General features: G+C 47.7%; 1 protein-coding gene across 4 annotated transcripts in view; it reads left to right on the plus strand.

The window, feature by feature from the left end:
• The window catches only part of GGT1 (gamma-glutamyltransferase 1), a 29544-nt gene that overhangs the window by 9196 nt on the left and 934 nt on the right, over positions 1-19414 (plus strand). For 2 of the 4 annotated variants that reach the window (XM_088175885.1, XM_014894716.2), the window contains 11 exons: positions 9678-9839; positions 10469-10596; positions 10826-10915; positions 11860-12052; positions 13176-13333; positions 14183-14332; positions 14813-14949; positions 15768-15955; positions 16750-16877; positions 17134-17246; positions 18257-18370. In XM_088175885.1, the coding sequence (XP_088032011.1) occupies positions 9678-9839; positions 10469-10596; positions 10826-10915; positions 11860-12052; positions 13176-13333; positions 14183-14332; positions 14813-14949; positions 15768-15955; positions 16750-16877; positions 17134-17246; positions 18257-18370 (1561 nt within the window). Of the gene's footprint in view, positions 1-8753; positions 8931-9677; positions 9840-10468; positions 10597-10825; positions 10916-11859; positions 12053-13175; positions 13334-14182; positions 14333-14812; positions 14950-15767; positions 15956-16749; positions 16878-17133; positions 17247-18256; positions 18371-19414 lie in introns of those variants that run through there. The other 2 variants (XM_088175886.1, XM_088175884.1) reach the window with 2 other exon arrangements.

A 19414-nucleotide genomic window follows, 5' to 3' on the forward strand; every position in this document is an offset into this window, starting at 1 on the left:
ATGCTGATAGTGTGATCCAGAAGTAGAGTGAAAGGCCAATGCTGTGGGAGAGAATGCAGAGCAGGCAGTAGAGCACAGGTCAGGGAGATCATTCATGTATGTGGAAACTGGCCTGTGAAGGAGAAAGTTTGTTTGTTTGTTTGTTTGTTTGTTTGTTTCCAAATAGTTAAATGTGGACTGCTTGATTTATTCCAGAATATTTCTATCTTGCAAAGAACTATCAAGGGCAGCTGTATTTGTATGAAAATGAGTAGATTCTGCCCAGGAAAATGAATATTTAGACATATGAAGGACCAGAACAGCACCTGGCAGACTCTCTGCTCATTACCAGAACAAAAAGAATGGCCCTCTCCTATGTGTGTTTAGAAAACAAAGATCTGCTCCTGCTCTTGGCTGGGTCCCCTCTAATCTGTCAGAGGGGGCTCTCCAGCACCAGGGCTTTTCCTCTCGAGGTCCCACTCCTGGGCTGCATTTCCTGATCCACAGCAAACAGGAGTGAGATCAGGAGAGGCAAAGCCATTCAAACCAGCTCTACTGTCATTAAGGTATTCCCCTACCTGTAGAGTCTTGGTTTAGCAAAAACAGGTGAATTTAATCAGAGAGCTACAAATTATTTTCTGTTGGAAAAAGCTCTTTTCCAACTTCAGCTTAGTTCTATGAAACCTCTTCAGTGAATGCAGTGTTGAGTTCATTTATTAGAACTGGAATCCAGGGTTTTTGGTGGCCTCACCCACCCATCCAGATGCTCTACAGTCTATAAAATACACAGTTACCTGCTCTGGCAGGTATAACATTATTTAAACCTTACATAAAAATTACATAAACCCTTCTGCAGAGCACCAAGAAAGTCCAAACTTCATCTGTGATCTGAGAGCTTCAATGTGCATGTGCAGGACAGGTCCAAGTGCAGGAGTCAGGAAAGACTGGGGAAAACCTCTAGCCTTGAGAGAGAGGGCATAGTTCATTTTTTTGCCCTTCACTTTCCCCTTTTCCTGTTCTTTCACTTTTTTTTTTGTCCTCCTATCTTCATTTATTTTGTCCCCCTTCATTTCCACTTTCTCTGTTTTTCTCTTCACCATTTTAGGTTTTCTTCTTTCCCCATGTCATTCCCTGTTTTTTCCCCTGTCTCCTTTTATTTGGGGATGGTGAGGTTGAGGGGAAGCTGTGTGGGACTGTGTTGCTGAGCTCATTGCTGGCTGCTGGGGGAAAGGCAGCTCTGTCAGCTGCAAAAACACAGTCCCTTTGGTGGCCTGGCAGAAAGACTTTGCAAAGATTAAAGGGCTTTATAAAGCTGGTAGATAAATGGTACAGAGTGATGTAGGTTTTGGAAACTGGAGAGCTTGACATAAAATTAATGAGTAAGATTGAGTTGAGATAACAGAGAGATAAAATTGAGGAAAAATTATAAAAGAAGGCAGAACTTTGGACAGAGGACAGCCACCCTTTTCTGGAAGGGAGAAGCAGAAGGGTTTCTTCTGCAATAGCAAGCAAAGGCTCCAAGCACTGAGGAGACCTGGCAGTTCACACAGCACTGTCCCAGCAATGCTGCTGCAGCTGCCTCTGGGGTTAGGAGGATATAACCAGAACTGGTTAACCAATGTGGCTGGCAAGAAAAGGTTAATAAACCTCCCTGTTCACCAGTTATCTTCCACTTGCTTACCTTTGTCCCAGGGAAAAGTGTGCACTTGTTGGTGATTATGGGGAAACAGATCCATAAAATGAAAGCATCTGGGTTTAGTGGTTGGCTCCATTTCAGCAGGTGAGTTACAGTACAAGCAGCTCTCACTGGAGGGGAAGGAGGTGCTTTGGCTGTGGACAAACATCTCCTTCTTCATTTTCAGCTCTGCAAGGTAACTTTTGTGTCCCTGCTCTTAGTCAACTGGACCTCTTGCACACTGGGCATCTTTTCCACTCTTAAAGTACCTTTTCTCTAAGAGTCTCCCCTGGTGGCTTTTGCAGGGCTTTTTCAGCAGTGCTCTGTTTTTTCGAATCAGTGTTTCTTAGGTCATGTTTAGCCTAAATTGGAATTGTCTGCTACCCATTACAGCTGGTACTTAGCTTCCACTGGCTGCCCTCATCGTGGAATAGTAGAGCAAGGGGTCAAAAAGGGACCTATTATTTAGTAGGAAGAAGCCTCATGAGCTTATTAGCAGCTCTGTTAGTGGACACTCAAGATGCTCTTTTTGATGCTCATGTTCAGGTAGTATTGGATTGCAACATTGCTCTGTTAGAGGAGAAAGACTTCCTCATGGGAAAAATAGATAACCTGCAACAAGAGGTAAAGCTAAGCTACAAAATCTTGTAATAGCATCTATTCCAATAATGCCTTGGGAAATGGAGGCCTTGGGTTGATTGCTCTGCCATAAAAAGTTGGAGTCTAAACAGAAAATGTGATCTGTGCTCTGCGAGTCATTGCTGGGCTTGCTTCATGAAATTCCCACGGAAATTATCAACAAGGGTGGGGGGAAGAAACAAAAAGAAAAACTCCCCAGAAGTGCCTCGGGTTGCCTGATGCTTTTCAGTGTCTGCAAGTTCTATGACAAGAGGTTTGAAGGCATTGCTTCATATGCTGAAAGATGCACTCCTGTGTTGCTCAAGTTTCAATGTAATAGCACATGGTAATTTTTGGGGAATGTTAAAGGTGACCATGCCATGAACATCACAGATGGAAGGAGGTGGCAAGTCCTTCAGGAGATTTTTTTTCCTTTATTTATAATGGGTTGAGAAGAGCAAAACAGCAATGCACCTGGATTAAACATGGCATTACTGCTTGAGCTGTGGCTTTGCAGCTTGAAGCATGCAAGGCTGGGTTATAACAGGTCTCTCTGCTATATTAGTGCCTAGTCAGAGGTACTTGATGCTTGCCAAATATTATTTAATACAGCTGAAGGAGGGTAGCTGTGCCTAGCACAACCTGTACACAGCAGAGTGTTCACCCTTTGGAACTGCAGGAACTGACTTCAGGTTTCATAACTTTCTCTGACCCCATCTTCAACTCTACTTATGCATAAGTGAAAGAGTAACTTGCTGAGGAGCATCCAACCTGTTCCAGCTCTGTGCTGGTAAGAGCATGGCACTGCATTGTCCTTGAAGAAGGACAGAATTTGCTTTGTTTTGTTGGGTCACTGATGTGAACTCTGCCTTTCAGCAGTGAGGGTGAAATACTACAGTGGGAGAAATATGATTTAGAACTGGGGCTTTCTTACAGCCTTTCCATTTCACCTTGCACACTCTGAGACAAATGTGACAAGGAGACTCTCTTCTGACCTAGACCCACTTCAGGGACATAGCAACTTTAGAACTATGAAAATATTAAGAATAAAACTTGGTACCATCATGCCTCCAGGGTCAGTAAATTAAGAAAAGGGTTCTGCTCAGTAGACTGCATTTTGATTCCACTCTCAATATTAAAGGTGTGACAGACTGAAAGTTCAGGTTTGTTTGTTTGGGGCAGAGAACAGATACCTTTCCATACTGTCTGCTTTTTCAGAGGATAGTTGTGTGCTCCTGTCACAGTCTTTTCTGTGGAGCATCATAGGAGTCTCACATCAATAAATTAGACACAGTGAGAATGGTGTGTGTTAACAGCTGAATGTGGCCTGGACTCTGACTGTGTAGTTCAGACTGGCTGGAAGGAGCTGCAGATACATCAAATCCTTCTGAGCCTGCAGAGTATTTTCTGTGCCAGTATCTACTTTCCAGAAAGCTTCCATTTTTTGCTGGAGACCTCTTGGACAAAAGCAATATAACTGAAGGGGCCTGTGCTCTTTCATTCTTGAAAGGGGTATTTGAAAGTCATCTTTGAAAGATGGGCACAGGCTCTATTCCTTCCAAATACCTCAGGGCTGAAATGCTCATGTTTTATCGTTCTGATTTTTCCACATATAAATGTTAAACAGAATTCCATTTTGTGGCTATTATAGAAAAGATGTATTTTTAGGCAGAGAAAATATCACCCTAAAGCTTTTGATCTTGGAACTAGGCCAAAGTTTGTTAATGAGTCGGTGTAATAGAGCTACTGTCCTTCTGCAGCAAGTGGAGATCTGGTGTGCCAAAGGTTGGAGTGGGGCAGAGGGACTGGGCTGGTTTGGAGTTGAGGCATTAACCTCTTGACTGATCCTTGGGAGTCCAGAGACAGCATCTCATGGTGCTGCCTGCATCCAGGCAGACTTTGCTTCATCCCGTGTTTGCAGAGTGCCTTCTGGCTAAAAATCACATGTGGGCTTAGATCCCCACTGTGCACAGGTTTTGGGCAAGCTGTGATTTATCTTGTGTTACATTCTGGATGGGCATTGAGCTCATGTTCAAAGTAGGGTGTGGGATTTCTGGCCAGCCATGGACAGAAACAGTGGCCTAAGCTTTGGTAGCTGAGTCTATGGAGTCCAAGGACAGGTTTTGCAGCTCCTTACCTTAATCTGGGTTTTGTGCTGCACTTCAGCAGCAGGTGAGCTGCAACCTTGGAGCTGCAACTGTGCTTCCAGACTTGGCACAAGCAGACATGGAGGATTGTTGCTTAAAATCCTCACTGAGGTTTAGTGATGGAGGGCAGGTTTCTTCATCCCTGCCTTGCCATGCCAGAGGGTGCTGCTGTGGGAGCAGGCCAGGCACACCAGGCATTACATCTTCTCACTGCAGCTGGGGCATTAATCCAGCGTGAACGTGGTGCCAGTTTAAGGTGGTGGCTGCTGAGGGCAGGTGTGGAGCTGACCAGGTGCCCTGGCACTGCCAGCCACACTTGGCACACAGGTCATCCCCACCGAGTGTGACCACGGCTGAACCTGGCAGTGTTTTTTAAATCCCTCGAGAGATGGTTACTCCAGTTACTTTCTGGGGCAGCCAGACTACCATTTCAGTGAAGAAATTTTCTCTAAGATCCAATCTAAACCTTCCCTGGTGCAACTTGAGTCCACTGTATTTGCTCAATCAGAACTTCAGAGCTAGCAATGAGGTGAGGAAAAATATTTGTACCATGTAATAACCAAATCCAGGAACAGAGAATGATTCTCCTGTTGATAAACAATCTTCCTGGATCCTAAAATATGCATTTTAAGAGGTGTGGATTCTTGACTCTTCACCTAGTCAATGATTACTTCTGCATTCCTCTGGTACTGTGAATTCAAACATAATGAGTTTCAATGGGTTCATCTCTGTGAGCAGAGCAGTACAAATAGCAAACACGAGTTTTGGAGAGCTTTTAAGGGAAAGTAAGTGGTTACTGCTACTGCTACAAGGATGTTTTCCCCCTAGGAAAGGGTTCACTTCCTGAGAAAGGACATTCAGAGGAGGTCAGTACACACAGGTCTGTGCAAAAGGACAGGACCAGCTTGCAAATACTCTTGAGAGGTAAGGGGGAAACAGGAATTACCTTCACTGAGCCATTCCCTCTACCTGAAAGTGCTGTGTGGGGTTTCTTATTCGACAGAATGTGTGAAAATGGGACTTTTTTAGTAAGCATGTAAGCTTGCCAAAAGAGAATGATAGATCTGACTAACCAGTCTGAATGAGTTCAGGTCCAATAAATAACTTCTAGTTTAATGGCAAAAGAGCATCTGAAAACATCTTTTGCAACAGTTGGGAGAACTGAGCTATTTTGATGAAGCATTTTGACTTTTAATTGGGAGTGACTGTAACAATGTTTTTAATGGGTTTATAGAACTTAAATAACTTACGTTTTTGAGATTGAGTTTGCCAGTTGTAGGTTTTTGGGAGGTCCTCAACTAGGAAACACTGTGAAAACCATGTGAAAACGGGCAATTCTGTATTTATTTCACCTTTCTGCCTTTTTTTTTCACTTCATAGTTTATGCTGAAGTGTCTTAAAATAAAAAATATTGGATTTGATGCTAAAATTTCTGCAGGGAAGCATGAGGGATTTTTGAGGAAAAAGTTGCTTCAAGAGGAAATGACTGTCCCTTTCTCAGTGAACTGAGTCTGATCTACATTGGGCAGAACACTACATGCCATTAGGCTTTAGAGAAGCCTGTGCCTGTGGAGGAGTCACAAACTGATCACAAGAGCTCTCCTTGAGCAGCACCTGAGGCCCAGCTGAGCAGCCCCTTCATTCATAGACTTAGCTCAGTTCTTTCCAGTGTTGATTATCTCAGCAATAAGCAGGGACCACTGATTCCTTTCTCCTGCAAGCTGATGTGCAGCCACACGAGTCTCCAGTGCTGGGATTAACCCAGAGGGGGATGCTGGCTGCTGGACAGGAACCAGCAGGGAGGCACCATCTGTGAGGAGGGCTGCTAGCTGAGCTGAATGGAATCGATGTGTTTCTGCAGGGACTGCTTTGTCCTCCTGCTTCAGCTGGGAGCAGTGCCTAGGTCTGAATTTGGAAGCCTCTTTGGGCTTCTTCATGGCTTGGCTGAACCCCTGCTTTAGTTCCCTTAGCACTCACTGGTGGAGCTGAAGACTGTGTAAGACTTCAGTTAAAATATCCCATGATGGAAATTCATCATTTGTCACCTGACACAAGAGCATGGGCTGTGCCCTGTGACAAGAGCCCAGATTTCCAAACTACCCTTGCATTTCTTGTGCTGCCTGGGGAAAGTAAGGGTGGATATCTCAAAGCTAATGGTGCAGTAGTGGCTGCTGGGCTGCGGGTGGGAGCACAGGGAACTCTCAGGAGCAGGTGCTGAGGTGTGAAGCTCTTGCAGGATGGGTTAAAGCAGAAACCTGTTGGGTTAAAGTTTGTGGTTAAAGTTTTAGGTGCTGTCAGTGGATGCTTCGTTTACTACTTCATTTGGGAACAAAGAAGTGCCTGATCACGCCTGGAGTCCTTTGTCATCCTCTGGTGTCCCACTGTTCTCTCCCCACTGCTTTCTGGCCAGTACATCTCCTTCTCCTCTTTCAATTCTGCTGGCACTTTCCCTGACCGTGGCAAATTCTTCATCTCTACAGAATGCCCCAGCCCTCTTGGCAGAGACGTCAGACCCTGCATCTCCTGCCTGACACTATATAGCAACCCCCTGCTGCACTGGGGTGCTTTTAATTCAAACCCAGTGTCATGTTTAAATAAGGTTGTGCATGTTGTGACACATCTGAGTGCAGCTCATTGGGATTGCTTGTACAAGAATGACTCTGCTACTTGCTGGTCTTCCCCCTCTCCTAATGTGAATTAAGACACTCAGGCTACTTTTAAAATTCCATTTAAGACTGGCTGGTGGACCTTTATAACAGGGAGAAATAATTGTATTGCTTTTAATTGCTTTATAGCCCCTCTCTCCTGGAGACCTTTTGCTGCAGCCAGAGCTCTCTGTGACTGAAGCCAGGCTTCCAAACAGCTGGATTTGGCAGAGATGGGGATGTTAAAGCCAACCTCAGCAGACAGTAGCTGGGAGCCTGCTCAGGTGGTGGTTTGCAGCTGCTGCTCCACTCCCAATAATAAATCATAAGGGGACTCAACTCAGAGTTCAAACAGAGTGTTGGTCCAAAAACTCAGCTGTTTCTGCAGTGTGCCTGCCCAGGGCACAGGGAGCATGGAGAGGTGGGTTAGCAGTGGACATCTGCAGCCTCCTGATCCTTCTCCTGGTTTCTGTACATCAAACCAAATGCACATTTGGCTCTGCTGTGCCACAGCTGGGAAGGCAGGGAGGGCTGTGCTTCCCTCTAGGGTCAGGCGTGGGATGGGCTAAGGAGCTTTTGGGAGCTGAGCTGGCAGCAGGGCTGGAGAGGATTATCCTCAGCTGGGTTTGCTCCCTGCTCATTGCTGGGGAAGAGAAAGCTGCAGGTCTCGAGCTCACACATCTGCTGCTTCCTGGGCAGGATGAGTCTGACAGATTGCACAGCTACACCTTCATTAAGAGCATTCACTTGAGCTGCAGAGGCACAGGCTGGTGCCATGGTACATGGTGCCTGTGTGTGTTGCTGCCCAGTGGTGCATGTCTTATCCTCGTGCCTGGCAGGCCAGGAGCTGTGCCTGAATCACATGAATTTGGCTGGAGAGCCCTTTCCAAGGTCTGTGCACTCAGCAGGACACAGCACGGAGCTCTTCTGTGTGTGTGGGATGCTCACAGGTGTGATCCCATTCCAGAGAGGAGGTGAGAGGTTCTCTCCTGCTGTCAGAGTAACTTGCCTGATGAGGCAGCAAACCCTGCAGGGGCCCAGCAGTGAGACAAGAGCTGCAGAGCCCCAGCCAGGAGCCCAGGGGTTAACTCAGCACTACGGGGCTTGAGCCAGCCCAGGCTTGAAGGACAGCCCAGCACAGAGCAGCCTTCAGACCAAACAAAGCACCTTCTGCCGAGCTGGGGCACAGATAAAAGATCCCATGGCATTTCTTGTGCAGCTTGGAGGAGACTGCCAGTGCTGAAGCTGAAATCTCTCTGCCAACAAAAAAAAACTGTCTTTAAACTCTGAGGCTGTGTGTGAGCTATTGTTGGGGACATAATGGCTTCTCTGTTTCCCTGCACAGTCATTGCTCTGCAAACACACCACTGGTCTCTTTTAAAAGTAGTTGAGTGTAAATTAAGTTCTAGAACCTGGAAAGAGGTTTCATCCATTTACTTTTACTACCCTCAGTTGACATTTGTTTACAGAGCAGCACATACAGTAGATTTACAGCTGCTTTACCTGGATGGAGATGGGCATCTTTAGTGCTCAGACTGAGATCACGGGTACAGGGCTTGGATAGCAAATGTGTATCTCCTGGTTTAAGCCAAGGGCTGAGGCTGGGGGGCCCTGCTTGTTAATCACCCCCCTCTGAGAAAAGTTTTGGTTTGGCTGGCCTGTTTTCTCTGGTTAGCTCAGTGCTGGCACACTCACTGCTGCCTTATCCTGAGTGTGTGGCTGCTGCAGGGCACTGAGTGCTGCTCTGGCTGCTGGAGTTCACCCTGCCTTGGGCTGCTGGGCATCCACAGTGGGGTTGGTGCATCTGTTCTTCACCACAGTTCCATGGACTGGCTTTTCTCTGAGGATGGCAGATGCTTTGGTAAGGTAAAGAACATCTTGGCTATTGTGCTGAAGTTGTAGTAAAAACCCAGAGGTGCAGTACAAAGGGGGAAGGTGGTCTCTGAAGGCAATATGATTAATTTAGGTCTATTTTGCTGGAATTGTCTTGTAATGGAAAAGAATGGTCAGAGAGTAGCTGTTGAAGCTGTATTTGCTGAACTGCCTGTCCCACCAAGGTGGCAGTGACTCTCCATCCACTCATCCCCTGTGCACCCAGAGAGCTCCTTGGTGTTCTGTGCTCACTCTCACATGAGGTGCAGCCCTGTGCAGCCCGAGAGCACTGAGTGCAGGACTGGGACACGTGGAGACCTGGGCACTGGCCATGGCCCTCTGGGAGTGCCTGGCTCCTTGGGAAGGTGCTGTGGCCAAGGGTCCCAGGCAGGAATGGGTGCTGTGCTCACACTGCCTGTGCCAGGTAGTTTTATCCAAGGTTACCTACATGTGTTTTGCAGTGGTCCTTGGCAACCTTCCAGACAGAGACTTCTCCACAGACATGACATTTAAAAGCAGATTATGTGAAGTTAAATTTTAAAATTTGTAGTCCTGAAGATAATGCCAGCCATGACTAACAGCAATGGTGTTCTGCTGCTTGGATTTCCCACCTCACCTGTGCATCTGGAGGTTTTTGTGTGATGTTTCCTGCCTGCTCTGGGCAGGTTCTTACCCGTGATAGTTGCTGCTTTGAGGATATGGAGGTGGCAGCAGGGCTGACAATGCTGTCTCTCCCCACAGGAAGATGAAGACCCGCTGTTTGCTGGTGACATTGGTGACAGTGGTGCTGCTGGGGCTGGTGCTGTTCCTGGGGCTGTTCTTCGGGCTGCGCTCGGGGGATGCTCACACGTACAGGAGGGCGGCCGTGGCCACCGACGCGGGGCCGTGCTCCGTCATTGGCAGGTACCTGCTCGCTGTGCCCGACCCTCATCAGCTCTCACAGCTCTGCCATGAGCCACGGCTGCTGCTTCCTCATGGCCAGGTGCAATGGATAGTCAATCCTTAATCTCCCTGTAGAAAGAGGAGATCCTGATAAACCCCAGGCTTTTACTATACTTGACCAGCTTTACTGCAGTTGCTCACGGACAACATAGCAGACAAAGATTCCTTGGATCCATGAGCAATGAGAACAAGAATTTTCTTTCTAGCTCCTTTAGAAAAACATTTATTGAGATATCCTCCCGTTTTAGTCTCGAGTGCTGCAGATTTAAGGCTCCTCAGAAAACTGTCATTTCTTATGGCAGTGTAATGAATGTGTGTGGAATGTCTGTCCCCACATGTACTCTGTCACATCTCACTGTTTTCAGACTGGCTTGGATGTGTCTCTAATGAGAGCTGATCTGGTCTGCACACTGAACATTAAGGTTCTATTCTGTCTGGTGACAGAAGCTCAAAACTTCCTGTTCCTGAGGAGCACATAGACTGGGTGTGGGCAAATGTGCCTCAGAGAATCCATCATAGCTGCTCTGCCATGGTACAGGCACTGCTCACAGGGAGTGAGACACTGTCACATGTCACCTTCTGCTGCACAGGGACATCCTCAAACGAGGAGGATCAGCGGTGGATGCTGCGATTGCAGCCCTGCTTTGTGTGGGACTCATGAATGCTCACAGCATGGGCATTGGAGGAGGCCTCTTCTTCACCATCTACAGCAGCTCAGGTAAGGGACAGGGCCACACACAGCTGGAACAGCTGGAGAACTTTATCTAAGGCAGGTGATTTATCCTACCTGAGAGAAGGTAAACAACTGATGCTCACAGCCTCTGGGGGAATGTCCTCAAAATAATTGCCAAGAAACTGGCTGATGTTGATCAGAGTCCTTCAGCAGAGATCATGCCTTTGTGCTGAGTCCAGAGTTAAACATCATCTTCCTTGCTCTGTCATTAAAGGAAAAGTGGAAATCATTAATGCAAGAGAAGTGGCTCCAAAATACGCATCGGAGGACATGTTTGGGAACAACACACAGCTCTCTCTGAAAGGTATGGCAAAGGCTTTGGGGGACCAGCACTCACTGCTACTGGCATGTCTACATTCAGAACATTTCTTATGGTTAGGTTCTTGCCTGTGTGCAGGATTTCTCACCTAGAAACATGCTGGAAATATTCTCTTACACAATTTGCAAACTCTGGCCTGACAAGCTAAAAACAATGCTCTTTAAACTAGCTAGGGACCCCATCACTTTCTGCTTTTCACTTCATGAAAAAGCAGGTGAATGCAAAGCACTGAGTATGACCTGTTCCACATGTGCCATCTTTCCCTTCCACCTCTTTGAAAAAATCTTTGTGTGGATCACCTTGGGTTTTGTCAGTTCAGGTGTCCTCCCTAAATTACTTTTTGTGGTGGCCAACTAATGGCTTGAGGCCCCCAGAGAAGTTCCTTTCAGGAAAGTATTTTCTAATAAGAAATAGAAAGAAATACCAACTAGTTCTCTTCACTCTTCTGAGGAAGAAGGACCAGCACCTTTGAGGGGGTTTGAGCAGTGTGTTGAACTTCTGGGAGATGCAAGTGAAAACAGGATTGAAGCAAACTACTGCATCACTGTGGTGTGGAATCAATCTGTGCCAGTTGTAGTTACAATGCTGCAAAAAAGTTTTTGGCTTAAGTTTGTGACAGTCTGTGTCCTCTCACTGTGATAGCTTCTGTGTTCTGAGCAGCTTTGCTCTGGTGCAGAGCCTCCTGAGGGAAATGACCCTAATACTGCAGTTACCAGCAAGAGGACAGAGGGGTTTCAGCAGTTCAGAATACATAGGCACAAATGTTGGGCCAAATTATTCTGTTAATCTGTTAATTCTCACAAGCTGAGCTGGTCACACAAGCCCTGCCTTAAACCAGGGCTGACAGAGATGCCTGCCCTACCTCCTGCTCCATCAAGCACTTCCTTTTCTTGCTGTGGAAGATCTAACACGTTCCTTTTCTGCTCCAGGGGGACTGTCCATTGCTGTTCCAGGAGAAATCCGTGGCTATGAGCTGGCTCACAACCGTCATGGCAAACTACCATGGAAAGAGCTGTTCATGCCCAGTGTCAGGCTGGCAAGAGAAGGATTCCCTATTGGGAAAGGCCTTGCTGCAGCCATCAAATCAAAAGAGGAGGCGATTGAAAGCAATCCCTTGCTGTGGTAGGTAGAGCAGTTGCTGTTCTATGCAGAGAAATTTGGGGTGGCTGCATCCAATCTGCAAAGTCCCTGTGTTTGTGTCCTGCAGCATTGGTGAGGAGTGTGCCTCCCCTGCAGTAACCACACTCACTGTGCCTGTCACTGCAGACGCCTAAAGGTGCTAAATCATGGGGAATGTTCAGTCCTGACCTTTAAAGGGAGGGAAATTCTACTCCTGAAGTCAATTTGTCTGAGCAAAGTTGGAATTAGAGTATGTGCTGGGATCAGTCTGCCCAATGGCAATGTATTTTCTGAATCCCCAGCTTTTCCTCATGCTCTAAGTGCACCAAGCTGATCTTACCTGTAATTGCAGTCTCCTTGAGCATCTCATCTGTTGTCAGGCAGTGGGAATTTGGATCATCTCTTACTCTGCAATCAGCCTTCCTCGAGCAGTGCCTCTGACCATCCACTTGTGGCAAAGACTTGGAGCATGAAGGGTTTTAAATACTCCTCCACTTCTTACACACAAACCCTTAGTGTTTATGTCCAGCCCTGCTGGAGATCATGCTTAATTTTCTCTTTTCCTTATAATATCTGCCAGCTGCAGTTTTGTTTCCTATCCAATTGGGAATGCACATCCTGGCCTCTCTCCTGCCCTTCCATCTGGCAGGTCCATGGCAGCACAGTCATGATCTATCACGAGGGAGCTAGAGAGGGAACAATCTACCTTAGAGTGATCTAACAAACAGGGAATGAAACATTTCTGGATTTCGTGGAAGCTTTGAACCTCATAGCTTAATAGACTGTGCTCTGAACTGAACTGCTGAGTTCAAGGACTGTGGCCCCTCCTGTGCATCTTGAGGCACTTGCTGGCCCCTTGGGTGGGCAGGGAGGTTGGTGCCATGGTGAAAATCCCTGCTGCAAGCTCCCTTGAGCAAACTGAGCATGTGGAATTGCAGGTCAGAAAACCCTCTTCAATTTTGTGTCCCAGTGCCAAGATTTGAGGACCCCTGGGCCGTGGCTCAGGCAGTTTCTCTTCTCTCCAAGAAGCATCCAGCATGAACACTCATGCTGGTTCAGCTGCCACAGATACACATAGTTTTGAACCTGTCTCTCAGACCTGATCTTAATCTCCTTTCTCTGTTAGTGAAGTGTTCTGCAAAGGAGGGAAAATTCTGCAAGAGGGTGAAACCATCAAGATGCCCAAACTAGCCAGCACCTATGAGACTATAGCCACAGAAGGAGCAGATGCCTTTTACACAGGAAGCCTGGCAGAGCAGATCATTGCTGACATCCAGAAAGCAGGTGAGAGCCAGGACAGCTGTCCCAAGCAGCAGGAGTGACCACACTGCTCAGAGCCAGCGACCTGCAGAAGCCTTGGGGAGAGGTCAACCCTGAAATGCTGCCTCTGAGATCTGTGGCAACAGGACACCCAAAAGAAGCACTTTAACAGATGTGTTTGAAACTCAGAAATGGAGAGTGTTCACTGTGCATTTCTGTACCACAGAGCCCTCCCAAGTCTGTGCAGTTCTGGCTGTAGCTGAGTAGATACAGGCTGTTCACAGAGCTTAAATCCAACGAGTTTGTACCTAAAATCGCATACGTGCTGTTCCTGTGAACTCTGAGCTGTTTGATCTCTTGGTGCCACTAGATGGTGGCAGTATCCTATCCTCACCAGCCGGCACTGGCCAGCTTGGTGAACTTCCCGTGAGTAATTTACTGGCTTTATTTGTGGTGGATAATTACTTAATGTCTTCCCCCTTCGGGTAAGAAAGGTGATGGAGCACTCAAATTGTTCTGTTTGTGGAGTGCCACAAAACATCTGCACCCAAAACTGCATCTTCCTCCTGTAAACACAATTCTTAAGGACATTTTGCAGCCTGACACTGGTGTCCTTTGTAAAAAAAGATGGATCACCAGAGTTCTGGCTGCTGTAAATCAGCCTGATTTCGTGCTGAGACTATCTGAGCCTCACATGGATCTATCAAGGAGTAAATCTCGTGAGCACACACCTTTCCTTTTTTCACCTTGTTGCTTTTTGGATTTGTCCACGTTCCCTCCACTCCTTGCTGTGATTCGTGGTGATGGAGTATGACCTCCTCTTCCCACCAGAGATCACATAAACTCACATCTCTCGTTTCCTTCTCTCTGCAGGGGGAATTGTCACATTGGAAGACCTGCGGGACTACAATGCCACAGTGATCGAGGACCCCATAGAGATCAAACTCGGGGAGTTCACCCTCTACACACCCAGTGCCCCCCTCAGTGGCCCAGTTCTGGCCCTCATTTTCAACATATTGAAAGGTGAGAGTGCCTCAGAGCAGTGCCCTAGAGGCTGCAGGAGCTGGGAGAGCTCCAATCACCTTTTTTGGGGGAGCAAGGCCTCCCTGCTAGCCCTCCAGCAGGTGAGAAGTCTGAGAGCCCAGGGGAGATCAGAGATGCAGAAACATTCCTCTTCTGCTGTAAACTCAGGGATGTTGCCTTCCTACCTGAAATACAGGTGCAAGAGGAAAAATATTTTCCTGATAGGGGAGCTTCCCTGATAGTTGTGTGGGTGGACCCTAGCACGTACTTGAGGCTTCTTTGGAAAACACCTCTGCAAGTACAAATTCTGCTGGTGACTCCCACAGTGCTCAAAACTACCAGAGCTCCTGAGTTCTCCACGTGGAGATCAGGAGAGTCCAGAGACTGCATCTCTGTAGAGACTGGGCTTCAACACAGGTGCCTTAGGGATCCATTGACCCCCGTGCTTTGTGTCCACACTCGTTTATCCTCTGTTGCCAGGGTATAATTTCTCTGCTGCCAGCGTCAAAACTGTGGAGGAGAAAGGTCTGACCTACCACCGCATCGTGGAGGCGTTTCGCTTTGCCTACGCCAAGAGGACTTTGCTGGGAGACCCAAAATTTGTCAACATTACAGAGGTACAGAGGAAAAAACCTTTCTGCAACACTAAAGTTGACTGGAACGTGGCTTAAAGTTTTTGGGTGACTCCTCTCTGTGCCACTTGCTGGGCACTGAAACAGCTCTGAGTAAAAAAAACAGTGTCCTGTGTGGCTCATGGCTGAGCTGGGAGGGCTAGAAATGGAGGCAACCTTCCTGCTGTAAGGAAAAGCAAACTCCTCAATTCACCAGGAGAGATGGAGTGCATTTAGGTCTAACCCTGCCTGGTTTTATAGTGTTTGAAGCCTTATTCACTGTATTCCCATCATCCTTGTGGCTCTCTAACCAGAGTCCTGCCTGTAGTAAAATGGAGCAAGAGGTTGGAAGGGGTGACACTGCTTGTCTCAACTTTGCACTTTGTGCTTTACTTCTGTGCCTGCAAAAGCAGGAGACTCTGAGTCCAGCCCAGCTTGATGAACAGAGATTTTCAACTTACAGAGCTCTGGTCAGACCTTGCCTTGTCCTTGTCCTCTCCATCTGATCCCATTCCTCTTGTCCCTGAAGGAAGTGTAGCCCTGCTTGCCTCACAGCAGTGTGGAGGCAGCTTTCCATAGCACTGCAATAGTGGATGCTGATTAACTTCTGCACAAGGGGGTGACTGTAACAGCTGCTCCTGTGACAGCTTAAAATTATCTTTCGGTACAATGTCCATCTTCCAAGAAGGAAGGCCCCTGAGGGAAAACTGCAGCCTCACTGCTGGGATTTGCCACTGTTCTGTGATCTGAAGTATATTGGGTATCAGCCTCACAGCTACATGTCTCTAAATCTGCTGAGTAACTGCACTGGATTTCTCTGACAGGCGATCAGAAACATGACATCCGAGTTCTTTGCGGATAGTCTGCGGAGGAAAATCACAGACAACACCTCCCATCCCGTTGACTACTATGAGCCCGTGTATTACACTGGAGACAATGCCGGTACATCCCACATCTCCATTGTGGCTGATGATGGCAGTGCTGTGTCCGCCACCAGCACCATCAACCAATAGTATGAGCTCAGACATTCCTTCCCTGTCGGCCTTTGCCATCTTCCTAGTGCTGGTTCTGGGGTTGGTATCGAGCACCACTGAGCTGTCACCTCTGGGCTGGGGCAGGGGTCAGCAGTGCTGCTGATGGGCACTTCTGCTGAGCTTGCAGGTCAGTGCTCAACCCTGAGGCCTCTGCTGGTGTCAGAGGACGAGATGTGTCCTCTCTCATGCTGAATTCCACCACAACATGCACTCATCTGGATCTTCTCATAAGCAGAGCTATTGCTGCTGGGTTTGATTTCCCAGGCTTTTGGGAGGAATTTGAGTTGATCCAGCTGGCCTGGAAGCTCAATATTTGGCTGTGAGTGCTGTCAGAAATAACTATCACACATATGGCCTGGAGCCAGGGCATGCACTTATTTTTATCTATAGAAAATGTCTTCAGCTTGACACATCTAAGCAAACCCCCAGTCGTTCCCAAATGTGCCAACATCTGAGCTGTGCTGCCTCTGAACAGAGTGCAGTACTGCCCACCTGCAAGGGGCAATAGTTGTACTGAGGTGCTGTGCTGGTTTTCCCCATGGGGTTCTCTCAGGGGAGCTGTAGGAAGGGCTCTGGGCTGCCTTTCCTCTGTGTGTACTCACGGTATTAACAGCTTCCTTCCCCCCTAGGGGTGACACAAAGTCCTTTACAATGGGAAGGAGTGGAGCGTTACTCCAATCAAATCCCAGGTTTCACATTGCAGTAAATTCAGTGAAGCTCTGCCTAGATGTGCTGTGGTTTTGACCTGACTTTGACAATTTGTTTTCTCCAGCTTTGGCTCTGATGTACGATCCAACGTGAGCGGAATCATATTTAATGATGAAATGGATGACTTCAGCTCACCTTACATAATCAATGGATTTGGGATCCCTCCTTCTCCAGCAAATTTCATAGCTCCAGGTAGCTGTAAACTACCTTCCTGATTCAGTCTTTTGGCTGTGTTGTGCATGCTCACACTGCAGCATCTGTGCCATGGGACAGGTCTGGAATCTGCAGAGGAGAGGGGTGCAGGGGATGGTGGGATCCCCAAGGACTGAGCAGGAGCTGAGTTGGGAAGGTGGACACTGAGGCTCTGGTTTAGACATGGAGCAAGAGCTGGAAGTTTGTGGGCTGCAGGTAGAAAGCTGAGCTCTGTGTTGCATCTGTGTGCCCACAGGTAAACAGCCAATGTCCTCTATGTGCCCCTCCATTTTGGTGGATAAAAATAAAAAGGTGAAGATGGTGGTTGGTGCTTCTGGAGGAACAAAAATAACTACAGCAACAGCACTGGTACGTGGTGGTCGGGGCAAATGGGGGACAACACGAGGCAAAATGGGACAGGCAGCATTTGGGGGAACTCCTGTCTGCACCTGTGACAGGATCATGGCTGTGACTCTCTGCTGGGGGCCAGGGGCTTGGAAAGGAGGTTCCTGCCTGGCATTCTGAGGGCCAGGCCTCCAACACCAACTCCTGCCAGGGCTACAGAAGGTCTGCTGTTAAATTGCCTCCTTTAGTGACTCCAGTGCCTCCTTTAGTGACATCTTCTCTGGCAAGTTGTTCTTACCACTTGCACAAGATTTGCTTTGAGTTCTGTTCTCTGGACCTCCATGAGCCTATTTTGTTTAGAGTTGTTCCCATCCAACATCCCAAACTTTGGATCAAAGTCACACAGGGAAGCTAAATAAGAGCTCAGCTCAGGCACAGTGTCAGGCCTGACAGGCAGGGCCTCTGTGAGCTGCTGTGGCAGCCACTCAAACCACCCCAGAGTGACTGCAGCAGTGACTGTCCCCTGTGCCAGCAGCGCCAGGATGGATCTGGCTTTCTGACTGAGATACAGGAGAAGTCTGTAAAAACCACTACAAGCAACTTCCTAAGCCCTGGACTCTGAGAATGCTCTCACTTCCCAGCAGCTCCAGCCTGCAGTTCAATCCTGCAGAGATGAGCCAGGCCCAAGGGACCTGCTTGTACAATAGCAGGAAGCTATGAGTGTGTTTGTTGAGGTGACTGTTGTGTGCTTAGTTACAGCAGCATAAATCCAGCCACCATAGCTTAGGGATCTGGTCCTTTTGCTGTGTTAATTTTAGCCACTCATGGTTTCTTTGTGTGGGAATCCTCCTAAGCATGTACAAGCTGCAATGTACCTGTGTTTACTTAGCCAAGAGAAGAACCATGAAAGCCATGTAAACCAGAAATGGTGCCTTTTGTGTGCTTATCCTTGAGGCCTCTCTGCCTGTGTGGCTCCAAGGGTCAGACTTCTTTGAAGACAAGTAATTAACATTAAGGCTTTTTGCTTCTCACAGACAATCATGAATTCCATCTGGTTTGGTTACGATGTGAAGAAGGCAGTGGAGGAGCCCAGGATTCACGATCAGCTCTTTCCCAATATCACGGAGCTTGAGCAGCAAATAGAGGAGGTTGGTCTTCACATGAACTCCTATGGGATGGGTTCCTAGTGCTGGGAAGGCAAGCACTGTGGAAAATCTTCAGGTTTGGCCAAATGTTCCTGGGTGAGCAGTAGTGAAGCTGGTACAGGTCTAGTGCTGGGTCACAATAAGCTGTTCAAAGTGTACCTTTAGTCTCAGTCACACAGGTGTGAAGCCAGTGCATTGAAGAGTGACTTGTGTCTGGAACTGAGCACCTGCTTGCAGTGATGTTTGGCACAAAGGACTTGCAAAACAGCAAACCACATCAGGGCCCAGACCACCCAGCAGACTAAATCCAGTCAGTCTCAGGGAACTCTTGTCCTGTTGTGTAACCTTGTGATCAGTCTGGAAGGCTTGGCCCAGAGCTAGCAAGGGGAGATGCCCAGAGGGACCTGGGAGCAGACTTGAAAGTGTATTCACAGTAGAGATGTCAGCACAGTACTGTCAGTTGGAGAGCTGATGGCAAGGCCTGCCTTCTCTCCAGACCTTTCATCTGAGCTGGCAGCTTCATTCACCCTGAGAAACTGCATGTCCCAGAGGCCTGGGACAGGTACAGGCTTTGTACATACCTCATGCCTCTGTATCTGCCTCTTTGTACATACCTCATATCTCTGTTGCCTCTGTATTTGGGAAAACAGTCCTACATAATGCAGTTTTCTTATCAAACTCTGCAGAAGTTCCTCTGTTAATAAGCTTCTTATGAAGGTAACAGCTGAGATATCTGCCAGCACTGGGGAGGATGCCCTGCCCTCTACAAGTCCTGTGTTTTCCACCACTACCAAACAGGATCCATCAGTCCTGACTGTTAGTGTGTGAATATCTGTGACCAAGAATAGTATTGGTAACCCACACTGAACACCACAAATATAAAATCCTCTGAATCCCACTTCTTCAAAAGTAGGGCACCCTAGAAAGCAAAGGGAAGAGGAGGAGCAGCATTGTAGATTTAGCCCTGTCTGACACAGGCCCTGAACACCTGGGGGATGCAGGTCCCAGCCTGCAGCAGTGCAGTGTGTGCTGTGCTGACCCGGCTGT

The sequence above is a fragment of the Sturnus vulgaris genome, chromosome 19 (assembly GCF_052056855.1).
Source record: "Sturnus vulgaris isolate bStuVul1 chromosome 19, bStuVul1.hap1, whole genome shotgun sequence".
Taxonomy (NCBI): Eukaryota; Metazoa; Chordata; class Aves; order Passeriformes; family Sturnidae; genus Sturnus; species Sturnus vulgaris.